This window comes from Motacilla alba, chromosome 1, assembly GCF_015832195.1.
Source record: "Motacilla alba alba isolate MOTALB_02 chromosome 1, Motacilla_alba_V1.0_pri, whole genome shotgun sequence".
NCBI lineage: Eukaryota > Metazoa > Chordata > Aves > Passeriformes > Motacillidae > Motacilla > Motacilla alba.
Genome location: NC_052016.1, coordinates 12949537 through 12966513, shown reverse-complemented (window position 1 = coordinate 12966513; position 16977 = coordinate 12949537). Strand labels below are relative to the sequence as shown.

General features: G+C 47.5%; 1 protein-coding gene across 6 annotated transcripts in view; it reads right to left on the bottom strand.

The window, feature by feature from the left end:
* The window catches only part of ILDR2 (immunoglobulin like domain containing receptor 2), a 41223-nt gene extending 24473 nt beyond the window's left edge, over nt 1-16750 (bottom strand). For 2 of the 6 annotated variants that reach the window (XM_038136056.1, XM_038136103.1), the window contains exons 1-3: nt 15567-16739; nt 6387-6719; nt 5193-5312 (exon numbers count right to left, since the gene is read on the bottom strand). In XM_038136056.1, coding sequence (XP_037991984.1) covers nt 5193-5312; nt 6387-6719; nt 15567-15612 — 499 coding nt within the window. In that variant the 5' untranslated portion in view covers nt 15613-16739. Of the gene's footprint in view, nt 1-5192; nt 5313-6386; nt 6720-15566 lie in introns of all 6 variants that reach the window. The other 4 variants (XM_038136065.1, XM_038136083.1, XM_038136091.1 and 1 more) reach the window with 4 other exon arrangements.
* Between the last annotated feature and the right edge of the window lie 227 nt (nt 16751-16977).

Here is a 16977-nt window from a genome sequence, read left to right as displayed (position 1 = left end):
GCATGGGTTTAGGAAAGGCAAGTCCTCCTTGACCAAGCTAACCTCCTTTTATGACCAGGTTGACCCATTCAGAGGATGAGAGAAAGACTGTGGATGTGTCTTTCTGAACTTAATAAAGCCTTTGGGGGTGTCTCCCACAGCATTTTCCTGCAGGAGCTGACAGTGCCACATGCTGGGGAAGAGTGGCTGGAAAACTGTGCAATGAAAGAGGATTTGGGGTACGAGTCAGCAGCTGAATGTCAGCCAGAGTGTGCCCAGATTGGAAAGGAGGCAAATGGCATCCTGGTTTGGATCAGGAATAGTATATGGCCAGCAGGAGCAGGGCAGTGATTGTCCTGCGCTCAGCACTGGTGAGGCCCCTCAAGTCCTGTGTTCAGATTTGGGCCCCTCGCTCTGAGAAAGGCATTGAGGGGCTGGAGTGAGTCCAGAGACGGGAACGGAGCTGGGGATGGGTCTGGAGTGCAAGTCTGATGAGGAGTGGCTGAGGGTGTTTAACCTGGAGAAAAGGAGGCTCAGGGGGGACCTTACCACTCTCTACAACTGCCTGAAAGGAGGGTGTGGAAAGATGGGTCGACCTCCACTCCCAGGGAAGAAGTGACAGGATGAGAGGAAATGGCCTCAAGCTGTGCCAGGACAGTTTCACGTTGGACATCAGAAAGAATTTTGTCACTGAAAGAGTTGTTAATCACTGGAATGGGCTGCCCAGGGAAGTGGTGGAGTCATCATCCCTGGAAGCGTTCAAGAAACAACTGGATGTGGCACTTAGTGCTACGGTTTAGTTGAGATGGTGGTCTTCAATCAAAGGTTGAACTCAGTGACCTTGAAGGCCTTCTCCAACCTTAAAGAGTCTATGATTAACCATAAAATAATATTTTACTGATGCACAGTTTATGTAAAATTAGCTACTGAATTGGATGGAAAAGAAAGCTGGCAGTATCTGTCTAGCAAAGTACACAGATCACTAACCAAACCATCAAACCAACAACTGGAATTAGTGGAGTACTTTCTGGCCTCTTCCAGAAACTCCCAGGGAATGAAGCCACTGTTTTGTGAAGCATGTCTAAGCTATGTAAAATGTTAGAATGCAAACATCACCGAGCTTGCACAGACCTATGGGTTCCAGGGTGCCTAACTGTGCTGAGCTGTACGTACAGGCACTGCTCTTTAGCTGGTCCAGCTTGGGAAGGGAGCAGCGTAGCAGCTTCCATAAGTCCCTGCACCTGGTTAGTAAATTCTGGCTCTAGGAAGGCTTATTGGGTTGTATGCAAGGCCATGCAATGAAGCTGGACTGCTTCCTGATGTGAGCTGGTGACACGAAGCTAGGATGACACTGACACTGCACTGTACTTCTGGTTTGAAGGTTACTCCAGGCACGCTGCATCCCTGCACTGGTACACGTGCAGTTCCCTTCAGAAAGGCTGCAATGAATTACTTTACTGAAGCCCACTGACATTCTCATATGAAAAAGCAATACACAGGGGCTACAAATAACAATATGATTAATAGCACTGTCTGTGTTTCAAGAAGCAGGACATTAGCTGCCAGCCACTACGACAGAAATGTAGACTCTCTTCAATTTAGGATTCAGCCTTTTAGATTTAATCACATTAAAAAGTTTAAAAAATAAAATGTATTAGGTTTCAAAGGGATTCATTAGCACAGCTGTAATGCCAGCAAAGGTTCTCCTTTTCTAATAAAACACATGAGTGCAGGGAGTATCACTTGATTCCTGATGTGGAATTGCTATGTTCTGGACTAGTCTGCAGCAGAAGCAGAGCTTATGCAGTTTCCAGCACACTACATCCTGTTTGGAGATTCCAAATGCCATCAAAATGCACATACATCAGAGAATCACACAGTCTTTTAGGTTGGAAAACACCTCTGAGATCTTCGAGCCCAACCTGTGACCAAACACCAACAGACCATGGAACTGAGTGCCACATCCAGTCTTTCCTTAAACACCTCAGAGACAGTGACTTCAACACCTCCCTGGGCAGCCCATTCCAATGTTTAACCAACCTTTCTGTGAAGAAATTCCTTCTGATGTCCAACCTAAACCCCCTCCAAACACAGCTTGAGGATGAGCCCCCACCTTGCTACAACCTCCTTTCAGACAGTTGCAAAGAATAATAAGGTCTCAAGTATATTTTTAGAATATAATAAATATGTAATTGTATTTTTTAATCTAAATTCTCTCCTTACTTTAGAGGAGGTTCACCACCAATCAATCTCCTGTGTTTCTGAGACAGAGCTTGCCACTCCCATTCTCTCACCTGCACTGATTCCCTTAGAGAGGGTTAAAGTCCCTGACTAAGCAAAAGATACTGAACGGTCTTTTCAGCAAGGTACATAATAAGCACATGCCTAACATTAGGTATGCTTTACAAATCCTATCAGCTTTGCTGAGCACAAATGGCTATAAATAAATGCTTGTATGCTTTTCTGAAATAAGCATGACATGAAGACCGCACACGGGATTCTCTGATGCTACCCAGAGCTGACCAGCAACTCCGTGTCAACATGACACATTCAGGTAACAAAATCCCACATGCAATCCCATCATGACCCAGGCTCCCTGGCTACTTAGGAGCTCACTGAAGGTCTCTGTGATCATTTTCCTAAGAAAAAAAGGAAATACTGTAATTTTTCCAGGTTTTATATTTTGCTCTAAGTCATGATAAAGTGCCTTTTGATCAATTTTTCATGGCATGATTCACTGTATAAAAGCAGGCCCCTGCACTTCTAGCTAAACAAACTTCCATTAATTTATTGATGCTATTAGTATGATATTTACCATTTTTGCTTCTCAGTCCTTTCATGGTTTCAACGTGATATTAAACTGCCCTTTCATCCTGGCATTAATATGAAACCACTAGAAGGGATATTTTCCTATTTCCTTTTCCATTCTGATTTTTCTGTCACCCCAAGGATAACATGAGTGGATAGAACCTCTGCTCTATTCAAAATTCTGATTTATGCTGAAATCATGCAGCAACCCCAAAATAAGCAAGGTAAATTGTATCTGAGAGGCCATTGTCAGCAGGGAGCAAACAGCAACGTGCTCTGGGAATCATGGCACCTCTCACACACTATCCCTCTGCTGCTCCAAACTCTCTAACAGGGAATCTGGGTTCCACCCAAAGAGCAGCAGAACAGCAAACAAACCCCTTTTACCACATGTCCCCTAGAACTGTAAAATTGCTACAACCTATGTATTCAGTGTCTCCCTCCAAGCAATGGGAACAAAAAATATCCCAGAATATGTTAAGGAACAGTATTTTCATCACTGGCTGTTTCATCCTTTAGCCATCAATATGGAGAGATAAAAGAAAACAAAGAAAAAGTAACAGCAAAGGCAGAAGGAAAAAAAGAAGGTGGGAAGGGAAAGATAGGGAAGGAGGAAAACAAGTAGGTAACCCTGGAATTTCACCAAAAACTGGAATGTTGCCTCTACCCAGGAAAAGCAATATACAGAAGCTGCCTAACAGCATGAGGCAGAAGGAAGCCCACGACAAGTCTGCTTTCATGCTGCTGCCAAACTTGGCACAGAGCTACATAAAGTGCAAGGTCAGGCCCAGACGCCAAACAGAAAAGCAGATGTGGTCAAGGGTGATGCAGCCTCAGCCACATGTGTCCCCCAACATAACCACAATGAACTGGGGGCAGAGACATCAAGCCAGCTCCAGAGGAGATTTCTGTATTTTCTCCCCAAAGCCTTCTGTACATACTGAAAAACCACTTCTTCCTGTTACCATGGTACTGTTTCATCACTGGTGTCTGAGCACAGTTGTGGATATACAAGAGGAAGACACCAAATCCTAGACAGGAAGGTGAAAAAGGGACAAAAATTCAGCAGCTCATCACTACAAAGACACAGGACCTCAGGAGAGGATTTTAACAGCTACCACTGCCACCTGGCAGAGATAACCTCACCTGAATTCACACAGGTTGGTACTGGGCCTGTTACTAAGTGGCAGCTGATACACAGTCACACTGTGGATTTACACAGGTGTGTGACACTGTCTTCTGGAGTGACCAGACTGACCTTCCCCTTTCTGACCTTCTACTCCAGCTGTCCATCGTTTGACTGACATTAAAGGGGTGAGGAGAGGCAGCTGCACTGTGACAGCCATTCACCCATTCAGTCTGGTTTACTCAGGGATGATAAATACAGCTCCAAATGTAAACACCAATTAAACTCTGACCTTTGGCAGGAGATCAAGGGAACATTTGACAGACGTGTTCTATTGTACACCTCCAGAGATCACCTACACACTATCAACCCAAGCTTTTTAATATTTCCATCACAGGATGCAAAGATCTGTACACACAAGAGCCATGGGGAGGTCTTAAGGTAAGTTGGGAAAAACTCAGCTTGCTCTCCTGGGGCATCTAGGGTTGAAGTACTACAGCTGGCTCCAGGCATGTCAACAAAAGTCCCTGAAAGGCCCATTCCACTCTGCTTTTCTCCTCTAGTTGGAATGGCTGCTTTTCTGACCTTTACAGTGAGCTGTATCATGGAAGCCATCACTGAAAGCAAGTCCTGCAAACAGGGAAGAAACTGATCCTGTTCAGCATACTGTTCAAGGGAACTTAACAGAAACAGAGCCAAGCACACACACCACAGAGAGGGTAGGTCCTGTTAGTGGCAGCACTAGGTCAGACCTGATTAGGATGACTGTGAAACTGCACCTCTAACTGGACAAGTGTTACCGGGCGCACAAAAAAATCTCCCAAACTGACACATTCAACACAGTGCTTCTTGACAGCCTCACAGGTCAGAAGAGTGGGATGGGGACTGCAAAAATCACAGGATCTGATGTCTTCTGGGTGTCTGCTGTTAAAAGACTCCGTCTCAAGTGTTCATTTTGCTGCAAGTTTTTTGTTTTATCCCTTAAAAACAAGGGTTCTGCCTTTCCATAGCCTCTCTGCAGTCATTTACGCCTGGGTAACGTGTGAGCAGTGTGGGTGTAAACATTACTATTCTGGTTTGGTAGCATTTGCCACCCACTTTGCCTAGGTGTGAATGACTGCACAAGGTGCAAGGCAATGGTGACAGTGCTGCAGGGACTGTTTTGCATAGCTCTTACACCCATAGTAATTCAGTGCACGGGGATGGAGAGACAGCAAGAGAGCAGGAGGAAAGATGCATCAGGTATCTGCTGAAAAAGCAGCCCAACAGGAGACCTCACCAAGCACAAGCAGCTCCACTGATTCTTCATTCTTGCCCTCCACATCATCTGGTGTGATAATAAGGCAGTAATAGAGGCCACTGTCTCCCCACATCAACTTCCCAATTTGCAGGTCTGCATCTGGAAGGCAAAAAAGGAAAGTCAGGTTTTCCCTCCAACACTTACAGGAAAAATGGAGTGTTGGATGCACTGTGCCCAAATCCATTTCATTTCCTTTCTAAGAAGAAGGGTTAACCTCATCCAGAATATCACAGTATTCAGGAAAAAACAACAGGTCAGGACTTCTGGCTGTAGGTGGGAAAACAAATAATGCTGCAGAGGCAGCTCACCTTGCAAGTGCCAAGAGCACAAGGGGTCACTAATGTCTCTCTGTCCTTCCTGTCACCTAGGGGATGGGACCCAACACTATTCCTGTCATGAAAGAAGGGCTTAGACAGCATCTTCTCTACAGCACCTCAGTCATTTGTGAAGAGGTTACACAGAGACAGAGGAAAACACACCCTCTTGTGAGGCTGCTCACATGCTCTCCACACCAAGGAGTTTCCACTTCTGGCTAGGTGGTCTCCCCAGTCAATCAGACACTTTGTACTTTCAAGGGACAAAGTCTCTCACACAGCCTTCCAGACAAAAATGTTTAAGGACCCTGTCATCCCTCATCTCCACCCAACCTGACTTCACTCCATGGAAATCTCTTCCTTTCACTCTGCCCGAAGCTGTATGAGTTCAGGTTCATGACAGGGTAAGCTGGTGAAGTCTGTGGCTGAGCAAACATGAGGTGTAGGATAATCTTGGTATTTCAGAACTAGGAAAACAGCAGTGGCATTTGCAAGGAAGAAAAACCTATTCTGGAGAGACTGAATTTGTATCTCTTGCTGCCACCCCTTTGCTAAGGAAAATCTATATACACAGCAATATGCAGAAGTCAGGAATAAAAAGCTTCCACTTCATGGAAGGGAAAAAAGGATACAGTATTTGAAGATCTAGAGTTAATTGAAGGAAAGTGCCAAAGGAAATTACCTTTGGGTCTAGGATTGGTTGGCTGAATCCTAAATGTCAGACATACAAGAGTTCCCTTCCCACAGCCTTTTCTGAGGGACTCAAGTGAACAATTACTGCCAGTAATTACTCCAGTATCCCAAATTGCTGAGGGTCCATTCCAGCCCCCACCAAGCACCACTGGGGTAGAAGAGTTACCATGGACAATGCTGACATCTCTTTCCTTGTAGAAGTCTCCTATGGTGATGGCAGATCCCTGCTTGGAGGCCACGACACGGACTGTCCTCCTGCTGTCCACACAGTCCAGGTAGGGATCCCAGTCCAGGTTCCTCTTGCTCATTGTTTGCAAACCAGAAGTCACCATACCCAGAGCTTCTCCCATCCGGTCCTGGCAGTAGGATTTGTACCTCCACTGTACCACAGCTGGTTGGGTGGAAGAAGTAGAGAAATGGCAGCGAAGCAGAGCAGGCTGAAATAACATGGCCACCTTCTTCTTCTCAGGCACAGTGACCTGCAACCCTTCCACCTCAGCTAGAAGACAAAAAAATGAGTATCATATGCCTTGGCACTACTTGAAGAGAGAGCTACTGCATTTTATCACAGCATTATTCTTTTCACATATATAAAATTGTCCATCTGTTTCAGGTGCTAGCGAGCAACACTCCTCAATGTATGTAAGCATGGATGTTGGCAGCAGAAATAAGTTTGCTTTTTTATAGCTTACAGTCACAAAATAAAACACAGCATGATAGGGCTGAAGGCTCAAACGTAGCATCCTTATGCTATAGAAGCCCTAACACAATGGTGTGATGATTCACAGCTTCTGGGGCAGGTTCAAACATAAGGAAGAGGTATTTTAGGGATGGCCATGCTCCACTTGTACAGCAGGTCAGCCAAGAGGCCAGATCCTGAGTTCATGACAATCCCACTGCAGAATAAGTCACCTCCCTCCCCATTTCAGTGGCACCACACCTCCTCCTTACAAGTCAGGCAACACACAGTGCCTGGACCAGCACATTCTGCACTGGTGCCCAGTTAGTGCTGCCTGCTCTGCCAAACTCCAGAGATGCACGAAGAAGTGGATCCAAATCACAGAGCTCTTCCCAGGGCTGGCAAGTAGCACTGAGACAAATTGCTCCACGTGGGAGGTGTGGAGAAAAAGGGCCCAAATCCTCAAGTTTTTCACATTCCCAGTGAGGAGAGGGATCTCAACATGTAATGTTTATCTAGCAGCTGACAGGAGCTGCAGCCTGGACCTGATGCATTAAGGCCCCAGAGAAGATGCAGGAGACTGTTATTACACCCTTGTGTAGCTGAGGGAGAGTCAGTGAACAATGTCAGCCTTCTAGAGAGTGAGGCACTCCATCCACCCACAGGGCTATGGACAAAACTCCCCTACATGCCCTTCGTTGCTTCCCTCCTTATGCTGCAGGCAGCAAAGTCTGAGAGCACTCACACAACACCAGAAAAAGGGAATCAGGTTCAGTACGGAAAATGTTGGTGTTACCACACCCCTCACCTAGAGCAGGTGGAAAAGAGGCAATACACAGGGAAACAGGGAAAAAGAGGAAATACAAGGAAACATTCAAGACAACAAGGCAGAAGAGAAAGTCTACATAACATCTGCTGAAGGGACTGGTAGTCTTGGGGAAGCTTAGTGAGGAATGAAAAGACTGAGGACAAAGAAAGACTTCCGGATATCAAGAAGCAAAAGAAAATGCAAGAAAGAAGAAAAAAGAGTAAAGATAAAGTATCAGAGCAAATATAAGAAGCAGAATGATAAGCAGGATGACAATCAGGAAGCTTGCATTGAGTTGGAAGAAGCTGGAGAAGGTGTCTCAGCCCAGGTCAAAATAAGTACAAAGGGCTGCAGGTTGCAAGAGCTTCAGAAATGATGTAGAGAAGAGAGGAAATGGAGTCAGCAAAAATAACCCACCCACTCCAGAAAGCAGAGATGAAAAGGAGATGGAAATTGGCAAAAGAAAATGAAATGACAGGAGATATCTTTAGAATGGGGGGGAAAAGGCATAGACTAAAGCACTGGAGCTTGAAGCAGCCAGAGAGCAATAAATGCATCAACTGTATAATAGCAGGCATAAAGAGACAAGGTCAAGCTGGAGACAGCTGCAGACCTGAAAAGCAAGAGCGAGCAGAGATTGCATGATCAGGATTCAGAACCAAAGGAAAGTGAAGAGGCTGATAAAACAGTGAATATTAAATTCAACAAGTTATCACTGTCTGCAGTGATACACTGTCTGCAGTGAACTGTAAAGTCTATAAATCCCAGTTGGAGAGGAAAACACAACATGGACAGAAGCTAGGGGAAAGCTTATTTCAGAGAGGCAAGGTGGTCACTGATACTAACAGAGTTACTGATCTAGACAGGATTTGACCTTGGGGACTACTATGTGAAGGCTTGAGGAGCACAAGGGTGCTCTGAGTTTGCACAGAAATGCTGTATTATGCATATAATGAATGCAGGACGCCATGCACGTTGTGCTTGTGCCGTGGGGAAGTTGCAAAGGAGGTTATCGGTTTTGCCAGAAGTGCCTGGACCCAAATCCAAAAGCTGAAGTGTAGCTGTTCTCCAGAGTACCACCAAGCACAGCTGAGGTCTCCCACAGGACAGGCAGGGAATGAGGCAGCTCCTGCACTTTCCTGAGACACAGGGAGAGAGATTATTCAGGAAGTGGCAGCTGGGACATTTCTGCCAGGCTTCCTCTACCCAGGGAGCAAGCACAGGGGCCATGTGGCACTAAGGGAATGCCACCACTTGCTTCTCAAGGTGAATCAAGTGGTGACGTCCATCCCTCACCTCTCCAGAGATTCACACATTCTGGGTTGCATCTGAGTGCAAGAAACATGAAGAACACCTTGAAAGCCCAGTGGGTCCATGACAGACCTGTGTCTGGCAGCTCCATGACCCCTCACAGAGTGAGGCCAAAGCCAGCATGTGGCATGAGCTGATCAAGTGACTCATCACGTTACCTCAGCTTCAGGGATAAAACAGTGACACACTGAATATTTAAATCTTTCCCTTGTGAACCAAGTACGCTGCTTAGAAAACACAGCGCTCTCAGCTAACCATGCACCATAGCCCTCCTTCCCTGTTAATGAGATTAATGAGTTTGGCAAGCCAGGGACTGCTTTAATAAATGATTAGCTGAGCTTTAGCAAATTCTCATCTGACTAACTTTCCCCACCCTACCCCCATGTGAATGTCTATATCAAGAAAAGTAAAGCAGCTTTTGGGAAAATAGAGGAATTCTTTTTCTACCAAAAAGCATTTTGGAGATGTGCAGAAAATTATCTGGCACCTTCTATATCCTATCCCAAGCTCTTTATTAACTTCTTAAGTATTATTTTCGGATTCCTTCCAGGAATAGCATTTAAGAGCAACACAGTGTCTCAGACTGGGAGACTGGAGCAGAGGAAACTTTAGATCTATTTAAGTCAAATTATATATAATTATATATGGCTGAATTGGGAAATTATACACCTGTTATTTCCTCTGCCAAAAAAGAATTACTGGAATTGATTCATGTAGTATGTCACTGCTGTAAGAGTGTCCACCAAAAAGGCCAGCAGGATGTTTGACTGCCTGAAGACAAGATGGTGGCTTTACACTGATCAGTTATGTTCAGGCATAGGCATTATAGGACTTCCTCACCTCCAAGAAGACACTGCTGACCTCAAAATGTGTGTAGCCAAGACAATAAAAGACTGAGATGTATCACAGGGCAGAACTCTGAGTTGTTAATACAGCAGAGGAAAAAAAAAGAGTGAAATATGTGAAAGTTTTGAGAAACTTAGGGACAGCACCATGGTAGCTCTTCGTCTAGTTTAATACAAATAGGACTAAAAAGAAACTGAATTGTGTTGTGCTATGTTTTGACTGATGCAGACAGAGCAAAATTAGCCTTTACTTCAAAGTCATTACAGAAATGCAATTCCTGCACTCTAGAGAAGGAACCTGTTCATTGTGAATTTCACAATGTTTCAAGTTCAACAAGAATAAAATTTAGCTCCTGGGAATCTCATGACTACATGACTATTTTGCTTTCCTCCCTTCTTGCTCTCCTAAACCCAATGAAAAAGGTCTGAAAATATTAATCAATTGCATCTTATAAACATGGTTATCCTTTCTCTTAGAAAATGAAAAGAATCCATGATTTTGTGTGTCTGTACAAATATGTATGCACACACAGACTCCCAGAGAAAGAGCTTAAAAATAATCACACTTCCGAAATATAATTGTATGGGGTTTGTCTGTTTCAATTGGCAATGTGCATTTGTCTCCTTGCTCTGATTCCTTTCCTGAACTATCCTCAGATTATGCATTCAAACTATGCAATCAACACTACACACAAGCTACCACTAATACATTTCACTGGTGATTAAAGAAAATTCCAGGAAGCGATTACAGAAGGGATATTTGTAAGGGCGGGTTTGAGCCTGGTGTGCCTGATCTTCCTAAGCCCCTTCCCTGAGCAAGAGAGAAGGCAATTGAGAGGTGGTAACTGAGGCTTTTGCTTTGCCATTGACCTCCAGAGAAGCCTATGCCTCCCCGAGATGAAATGAATCCCAGGAAGATTTAACCTCACTACACAGCCTCTAGGAATAGAATCACAGAATGGTTTGGGTTGGAGGAGACCTTAAATATCATGTAGTTAGAATAACATTGATCTGGAGCACCAAACCCTGGAAGAAATGGCAAAGCCCAATACTGTAATTCAGTGGAACATGCCTCAGGCTGCATCCTTCTGGAGCACACAAGACTCAGTCCAAGAGAAGGAAGGCAGCAGACATGATTCTTCAGATCACATGCGTCTCCCTATCTGTTCATGCATCTCATCTCTTTCTTTGCAATTATTTGGCTCATGCTGCTGCTCACCTGAGGTAGAACAGCTGATTCTACCAAACTACAAAAATTGCATCCCCCATTTTCATGTACCTTTATTGACAGGAGTGGCAGTTGTGCACACAGGAGAATGGAAATCACTGGGTCCTGAACCAGGCACCTCAGGAAAGCTACTCCTAGACTTTATCTCAGGGCTTTAGCAGAAAAGCATCCATTCCCTGTAAGAGACAGTGCCCTTAGGGTAGCTTATACCACTTCCCAAATAAAATTAACTGTTGGGCAAGTCTATCATTGGTTTTGGTACCTTGGATATGCTGCATCATTTTAAAGTGCTCTCTCCCCCAACTGCTGAACACTAGCACACCATTTATACTTTCATATGTGGATCAAGCTTGAGTCAGGAAGGCCAAGATCTGGGCTTTGAGACCAGAAAGTCAGAAATTATAAAGAGATGTGTAAACAGATGAATGGAGAGCCAGTGGGATCACTGAGATTGCATTGTACAGGTTCTTGCCTACTCATGTTCGACTAAATTCAATCCATGCAATTTATCAGCAAAAGCCATCACCATCAGATTGTGCCCAGTGCTTATGGAAAATTAATTGGATGTCTTGGTCTGGTTCCTATCAGACTTGTGTTCTTAGCAACATGACCACTAATTGTCAACTTTTTTGGAAGCAAGAAACCAATGCCTGAACAAGCCAGCTGCAGCTGAGGTGAAAGCATGGCTCTGTTTTCAACAGCTCCATAGCAAAACCAAGAATTTCAGCTCTCCAGCTACTTAACCTGGAAAGGGGAAATCCCAAAGCAGCTGCAGAAGAGTGTGGCCTTGCATAGCCAGCACTCACAGCACAGAACCTCAACACAAAAATACTCCATGTAGGACAGCCCAGGCTGTGCAAAATGACTACAGTAGGCATTGGACTCTTCCTTGCTCTTCCCCATTCCCTGTGGTGCTCTCCCCGGCACCCCCTGCTCCTCACTTCATTCTCTTCATCAGCTTCCCTGTGCTCGTTACACTCCCTTACCACAGCCCCTTTCACACATTCACAAGTCACCTGGATGTTCACAGGTGAGTTACCTCTGGCCACAAGATCAAACCCACTCTGTCTTACTGCTGTCTGAAACCTGTTACAGTTGTCAGATGCCTCCTGATCTAGTCTTGGTTCAGCATCCCAGAAATCATTCCCAGAAATATCACTCATCAGAAGCCTGAGAACAAAACAAAAGAAATGTGAAGAATGCCTCCAAGCCTTGTAACACCAAGCCATAATACCCATCCTTGGGGTGGCATTGGGATTTCCACTGCTGCCAGTCTCACTCAAGGTGACCTCACAGGAATAAAAAGTAAGAAAAACATGACATTTCCTCCCAGTTATGCTACACCTGCTATGCTCTGTGAAACCAGACAAGGGAAGTCAGAAGAACACTTTAAATCAAGACAAGTAAAAGAGTCCAAACATTTCTCTGCCTTCCCAAGAAGTGTGGTCGGCTGGGCACAGAAACAGCAAAGACACAACTGTGCTCCGGCATGCCCCCTCTGCCTGCCCTCCTGAACTGTGGCTGGGAAAGAACAGGTACAGCAACAGTATACAGGGACTAAGTGCTAAATTACTGGTGGAAAAGCACTTATCAGAAAGAAAAGATCCCATTTTAACATGGACAGTCTTCTAATTGTAATTTTTCCAAGCTTAGTCCAAGTTGTAAGGCAGGAAAAATTTGATCTGCTTGTTCTGTACTAAAACTGAAGTTCAGTCGCCAGCGCAGCACTGTGCTCTTGTTTCAAATGCATTAGAAATTACAGCATTAATAAGAAAATGGTAAACACAAGGGGAGGATTCATTCCAGAATCAAGCTGCACTTGGTAATTTACAAGAACAGGCTTTACACAGGGACTAAGGATACTTGGCAAATTGTGTCTTCTTTTTATAGAATGCGAGCACAGTTCCACACGTATCTTAACCCGTGTGACCTCACAGGAAGGAATAAAGAACGAACTGCTCTTCATCCATTTGCTGTTGTTATTAAAACACTCGCTTCAGGCACGTGGGAGAGCAGGACAGGAGGGGGAGAAGCCAAACCAAATCCATTGTACCTTACACAGGATTTTTTGAAATTGCCATAAGAACTCACAATGTGCAAAACCAAACAAAAGATAAATGCAAGAGCCAAAAATTAAAGACAAACAAAGGACAGAGAGGAATTACTGCTGGGAGGAAAGGGACTGAAAGTGCTGATTAGAAATTACTCAGCCCACCTCGAGGAGGGAGGAGGGGAGGGAAGGGAACGAGAGCCTTCTATTTCGTGCTCCCTTTTGTCTCCCTGCTTCTTCCCCATCTTGCACTCTGTCCCCTGGCCCCTCTACCTCCCAACCCCCACTTCTCTTCCCCGGAGTGGAGTGTACCATTCTGGCTGGATTAGGGCTCCTTACCTTGATGCAGACCTTTCATTCCTTTGCACAGCCACTGGGGAGAGGAAAATCTCGAATCCATGTTTGCTAGCCCCCTCTCCCTTTTCTGTGCACACAAACACACACACACACACACTCACACACCTTTGCTTATTTGCTTTCTGTCGGCTGTGAAAAAGGACATCAGCACCTGATTTATGGCTGGGCAGCAGCGGCTGGAGGGGAGCAGCAGGCAAGCACTGCCTCCCTCCCTCAGCACACAGCTATGGATAACCTGTTGCCTGCCGGAAGCCTGTGCCTGCCAGCTCTCCACAGCACCAGCAGCACGCAGTCCTGTCTCGAAACCACAGGGCTAGAGGAAACTGGAAGGTCTTCCCACTGCAGCGGTACCTCTCTCTCTGCATTGACCCTGCATGCTCCAAACAGTGCTCGCTGCCAGGAATCGTGAACTGCCCTCAGTGGAAGGAGAAAAGTGTCAACAGCCCGGTCTTTCAGCTTGATAAAAAAGTCCTGATTAGCCTGACACGTCCAGATAAAAAAGCTCTTTAGAAAGAGGGAGGAATGTAATGTCATGTTTAGCTACACCCCGTACTTTGCCGATCCTTGGATGCTATTTATCAGCACACCACTAAGGCTAGTAGGAGAGGCAGCTGTGGGTGCGCTGGCACTCCAGACCAACTCACTGGAGTGGGATACATTTGGAAGCAGCCAAATGGCAGGGAAGGAAGAAGGGAGAGAAGGGAGGGAGAATGAGCTGGAAGCTGCTGAAGCCCCAGATGAGGCCGTGAAACCCTGGAAGGGAGCAGTAGGCAGGCACCGGTGTTGAGGATGACTCAGAGTGAAAATGCAAGGAAAGGGGTGGGTGGGTGGTGGGAGAGAGGTGTTATGACTAAAAGCCGAATTTACTGCTTGTGAATCCTAAATCTGAATAGGAAGAGGGAAGAGGCTGAGGTCTTTTCTGTGGGATACATAGGTGACAGTGGGAAATATATGCCACTTAACCCAAGTGTGTCTGTTTTTCTTCTTTCAGCCTGTAACCAGCCTGCCTGGCTAAGTCATCCTACTGCAGCTTTTCCTATAGCCTGCTGCTCCTGCCTGTGCCTGGCTGCTGCACCGGCTCACAGGAGGCAGATCTTGCTCCTGACCTGACACGGCTTTCTCTTTCTCCCCGGTTCCCTGCTGCCCCGCCGCTCTCACCCTGCTGTAATCCCTTCCCTCTTCTCGCTGCCCAGCTCTCAGACCCAGCCCCTTTTCAGCTCGTCCCCCCTGCCCTCTCCCCATCACTGAGCCCTCTCTGCTCGCCTCTCCGGCTCCCCTCCCCCTGCCCTAGGGGGGGACTTGCCCGACCTTTCGGGAGCCGGCGAGGCGAGCGGTGGGCGGCGAGCTGGGCTGGGGGGCAATCCCGTCCTGCGCTCACAAAGGCCTGGGCGCAACTGCACCGTCACGGGGAAGCCCCCCCTGGAATTCTGCCCTCTGGAAGCCGGGGCAGAGGCAGGGCAGCCCCCTCCTCTCACACCTCTGTTGAGACGGCATGTGCGGCCAGGACACGGGGTGAAGGAGAAGTTCCTGCAATTGTTCCCGGCACGGCACGGGCGGGCGAGGGAAGCCGGGGGTTCGTCGCCGTCCCCCCCGCACCGCGGCCAAGGACACTCCGGCACCCCCGGGCCGGCTGCTCCTTCCCCGAGGCGGGCGCGCTCTCTGCCCCGCGGCGAGCGGGGGCCCAAGCGCCGCCGGGACCGCGCGGAGAGAGGAGAGGAGAGGAGAGGAGAGGAGAGGAGAGGAGAGGAGAGGAGAGGAGAGGAGAGGAGAGGAGAGGAGAGGAGAGGAGAGGAGAAGCGCCGGGGGCCGCTCGGACCTGCCCCGCGCCCCGGCCGGGCGGCAGGCACCGGCTGCCCCCCCGCTCCCAGCCCTGTCCGCGAAGTCTCCGCAAACTGCACCGCGGGACGCGCCCGAGCAGCTGCCGGCCCCACGCCGGCTCCCTCCGAAACATCGCCCCAAAACCTCCCCCAGTTTTCGCCCTCAGGAAAGCCGCGGAGCCCGGCGGGCTGGGCACGGCGTGGGGACGTCGGGGCCACCGGGCCACCCGTGCCTCTGCCCGCGGCCCTACCTGCGATCCACAGGAGGACGATCCATCCCAGGACGTGCCCATCCATCTTCCCAGTGGTCCAGGCGGCGCGGGGCGGCGGGAGAGGAGCGGGGGCGGCCCCGCTCGGGCAGCCGCCTCCCCGCAGAGCCGGCCGGGCTGGCGGAGCGGGAGCGCCGTGTGGCTCCGCTCCGCTCCTCCCCCGGGCTGGCTCCCCGAGGCCGCCCCCCGCCGCTGTCCGGGCTCGGGCGGGGGGCGGCGGCGGAGAGGGGAGGGGGACGCGGCTTCCCGAAACTGCTTCTCTTCCCGCCCTCCGTCCCTCCCTCCGGCGAAGGAGCGTTTCGGTTGCCTGGTGCTGCTCCTCAGCCTACGGGCACCCCGGCACGTTCCTCTGCAACTCCTTCAGCCCCCCGGCATCCCCGCTTCTTAGCGGGGTTCTTACAACTTCTGTAGTAAGCGCTTGAAAATGTCCCCGCCGATCATCTGTCCTCCCCAAATTAGCCAAGTCTATACCTTGGGAAATGAGGGTAGACGGTTCCTGTTCTAAATTTCCCTGGGGTTTCCACTTCCAGCATGGGCAGAGCAACTAATTATTGTAATTTTAGATAAAGGAGTATCATTTAGATGAGGAGGTGTTCTGTCTGTTAACAATGGGCAGCGGAGTTGCGGGGTGTTAAGTTTTCGTGTCAACATGACACTGGAAGGGGATGGGGATTTTTTGTTTGTTTTTGGTTTGTTGTGGGGTTTTTTTTGTTTTGTTTTGTTTTTTGGTTGTGGTTTTGTTTGTTTGTTTTTTTTTTTTGTTTGGTTTTTTTGTGAGAAAGGGGTCACATACAGCCTTAAATGACATTTTAGAATATGGATGTTGCTTAGAAATTAAATGGTCCTGGCCGCAGCAAACCCACGTGGATACACATTAACTGTACTTAAAGCTTTTAAAGTTTCTGTGAAAACTTAATAAGTCAGTGGAATTATTCATGGGCCTAAATAGCTGGCTAAAATAGCATCATGCTTTCTTTTGTGGCTCAGCACCGGCGAGAAGCACAGAGTGCAAAATGGCACTCCCTATTCACAGCATCCAGCACAGCTTCCCGTTGAGTGTTGTTCATCCTCAGGCACTTTTCTTACCGCGGTTTGGCTGGTGTTTGTAACCAAAGCTGGGATGCTGCAGGCATCAGTGATCCACATGAGAGATGGGACTAGTCTCCAACTTTGTCTCATCTGGAATCTGCCAAAAAACCAGAAACTATTCTGCTTTTTCTAAAGCAAAGCGCTTGGTGTGTCCTGCTGCTAAAGGCAGGGTGAACAGGGACGCCTGCAGTAAATCTGCACAAGCTGTTTACATTCTAGCAGGTGTTCTCCAGTTGCTTGTAGATTCCTCATCATTTCGCCTTTCACACTGAACTTCTCTACAGGCAAGATAAGCTTTTCTTCA